Raw genomic sequence first — 2,845 nt, 5'->3', positions numbered from 1 at the left:
CATTTCACAATTCTCCAATGAGCATCATATTTAAATACCAATTAGACTCATTTGCCTATCCATGCATGAACACCAACGTTTGTTTCATAAGTAGTCCAAATACTTACTATGGCAATAGAGAACAATTTAGTCCTACTTAGTTGTTAACAGTCATGTAATGATTTATATGACAAAAGTTGTTAAGAAATGGAAGCTTTACCTATGATGCAGCTCCACCACTTGTTGACTCCACATTTCAAGTAGGATATGTTCTACGGTTATGCCCCTCTTGGTGACACAACCCACATCTTGATTTTGGTCCATTCTCGATTCATAAGGAGCTCAGTAATTCCCTATCATTATCATCCTCGTCCATCTCATTGCGAATATGTGTGAACTTTGGCCGACCTTTGTTCCAGATCAATCGTGGGTTAGGCATCACTCGTCGAGTTTCTTCTGGATCTGGCCATTCTAATCTGTCTTTCAATGGCTGGAATACTGGTTCGTAGCTGTGGTACCTATGAGTCACGCTATAGCAAGGATCAAAAAACTGCTGCGCATCGTGCTTATACTTAGCACAAATTGCTATTACGTGTGAACATGGGATCTTGAGCGCTTCCCATTTCCTACACATGCATGTCATACTCTGAAGATTAACCCTATGCGTGTGTTGTCTGCCCCCACCATTTAGAGGATTACCCGGTGTGTCAACTTGATATATCTGTGCTTGTGCAGACATCCGTGTCACCATATGGTCCTTTGCCTTCGCTTGATTTTTTTCAAACTTGTCCATGGCATACTTGCACCATTCTTGACCCGCTTCCAACTGATCCAGAGTGAGATTACAACGAGCGTCAAAGTACAAGTTCACTTTGAAAAAGGTGAACCTCACCATTGTCGTTATTGGCAAGCTGCATGAACCTTTTAGTACTCCATTAAAGCACTCCGATAGGTTGGTTGTCATTGCTCTGTATCGACGCCTTTCGTCATGTGCAAGTGTCCACTTTTGTTTGTTTTCAGATTCAAGGTACCTGTGTGCAGCCTGCTTGACATTGCGAATTAATTCCAGTATGGCTTTAAACTTTCTGACTTGATTCACACTTGCTGCCCTCCATAACAAGTTCTTCAACTCCGAAATTTTCCATTTTGTGTTCACATTGCTGACTACGTGGCGGAGGCAGTACCAGTGATGGACCTTGGGAGGCTGTAACCGAGTCATGCTTATGTCATCAAAGCAGGCTTTTATCCCCGAATGTCGTTCAGAGATGATGCAAAGATTGGCCCGGTCCATAATCTTGGTCAACCATGCCAAGAACCATCCCCATGTCTCCATGCTCTCACTTTTAACAACGGCAAATGCGAGCGAATAAGCCTTGTTGTTAGCATCCGTTGCCATTGCTATCAATAACTTCCCCTTGTACTTGCCATAAAGGTGCATTGCATCGATACTTATCACCGGCCTGCAATACTTGAACCCTTTAATACACGGACCAAAAGCCCAAAAGGCACAGTTAAACATGCAAGTTCCTAGCACGTTACGATTGTCGCACTTCAACTATGTCACTGTGGTTGGATCTGCATCTTTTAATGCCACCAGAAACTGAGGTAATTCTGTATATGACTTATCGAAATCCTCGTAGATGGCACAACCGCCTTCTGTTTTGCATCCCAAACCTTATAGTGAGATGCCCAATGGTCGTGCTTCGCATGCAGAAGACTATGCAAGGTTGCTATTGTTCTTGAAATGTCTTCCCACACATATGACTCAAGTGTGATGGCAATGAACTTCGAATCCATCATCCTTCCATCATGATCCACCTAGAGTGACGATCAAGTGTGGGGACCCTTACATGTTGCGATCTCCCACAACTTGTGCCTTTTGCTGTTGATAGCTCGAATTGACCACGGACGTGCATCGTTTACTAATGCTACAACCAGTCTCCTGGGGTCTGACTTCATGTACTTAAATTTCTTATTAAGCCTCACAAAGAACATGGATAACGCATGCTAAACCACAGCTTTATTCAAGAATAGCTTCCCCTTGCTTGGTTCGTCCCCCGGCCTCCAACTCATTAGACATGTTTCCAAGGAAGGTGATGGGTCATGAATGTTATCCCATGTGTTTGACGTGAACCAGTCGGGGTTGGGGTTTGGATTGGGGCAAGCATCCACATTGTTTTCAACTTGTAGTTCATCTAAAAATTTCAGATTGTCCTCTGGTACATCATTATCAATGAACTCCTCGTACACATCTTGAGTGTCATCCATTTCAATTGCCTCGTCCAAGTGCGTTTGGATATCTGCATTTTCTTCAGTATACCCTCGACCCTCACGAGTATGGATAGACCCTAACACTTCGGCAGTTTCAATATTGTCCATAGCAACCGCATTGCGTGGTCCAACGTTGTAGGGTAAAGACATCTCGGCTGTAACTGAAGGGTACACGATGGTTACAGGAACTGATTCTTGCTCCCCAGCTCTACTGGCATACTATGAACCCCCGTTGACAATACACCCAACAGTGTCAACAGTTACATACAAGTCAGAACCTATGAATTGAGGAGCCCGCTTTATAACTCCCCACATTATGTCCACATCATCGTCGCATTGTAATGGAATTGCATTGTAGAAAACTTAGGTACCCACCAGTTGCTGAGGAGCTCGAAATACAATGGAGATGTCATGGGGATCCTTGTCTAGCCCCAGAGTTGACATTATCTTCCGCTTCAGTTTTCTCATGTGTATCCCACATTTCACTTCAATAAGTGTCTGCTTTAGGTTCAGACCTCGGTATGATAGCCCATGCGAATCATTAATGTATGCCTCCCCGTCGTAGTAAACGTAGAAGTAATAAGGTCTCATAACG

General features: G+C 43.7%; 1 protein-coding gene across 1 annotated transcript; it reads right to left on the bottom strand.

Annotated features, from left to right (window-relative positions):
- Window positions 1-310: 310 nt before the first annotated feature.
- LOC112039455 (uncharacterized) lies at window positions 311-1,417 on the bottom strand. The gene has a single exon (XM_024072362.1). The coding sequence runs from the start codon at window positions 1,415-1,417 to the stop codon at window positions 311-313; it is 1,107 nt and encodes a 368-aa protein (XP_023928130.1).
- Between the last annotated feature and the right edge of the window lie 1,428 nt (window positions 1,418-2,845).

Source organism: Quercus suber, unplaced genomic scaffold (assembly GCF_002906115.3).
Source record: "Quercus suber isolate HL8 unplaced genomic scaffold, Cork oak 2.0 scaffold_40, whole genome shotgun sequence".
In the NCBI taxonomy this organism is placed as follows: domain Eukaryota; kingdom Viridiplantae; phylum Streptophyta; class Magnoliopsida; order Fagales; family Fagaceae; genus Quercus; species Quercus suber.
This window is presented reverse-complemented; position numbering and strand designations above follow the sequence as displayed.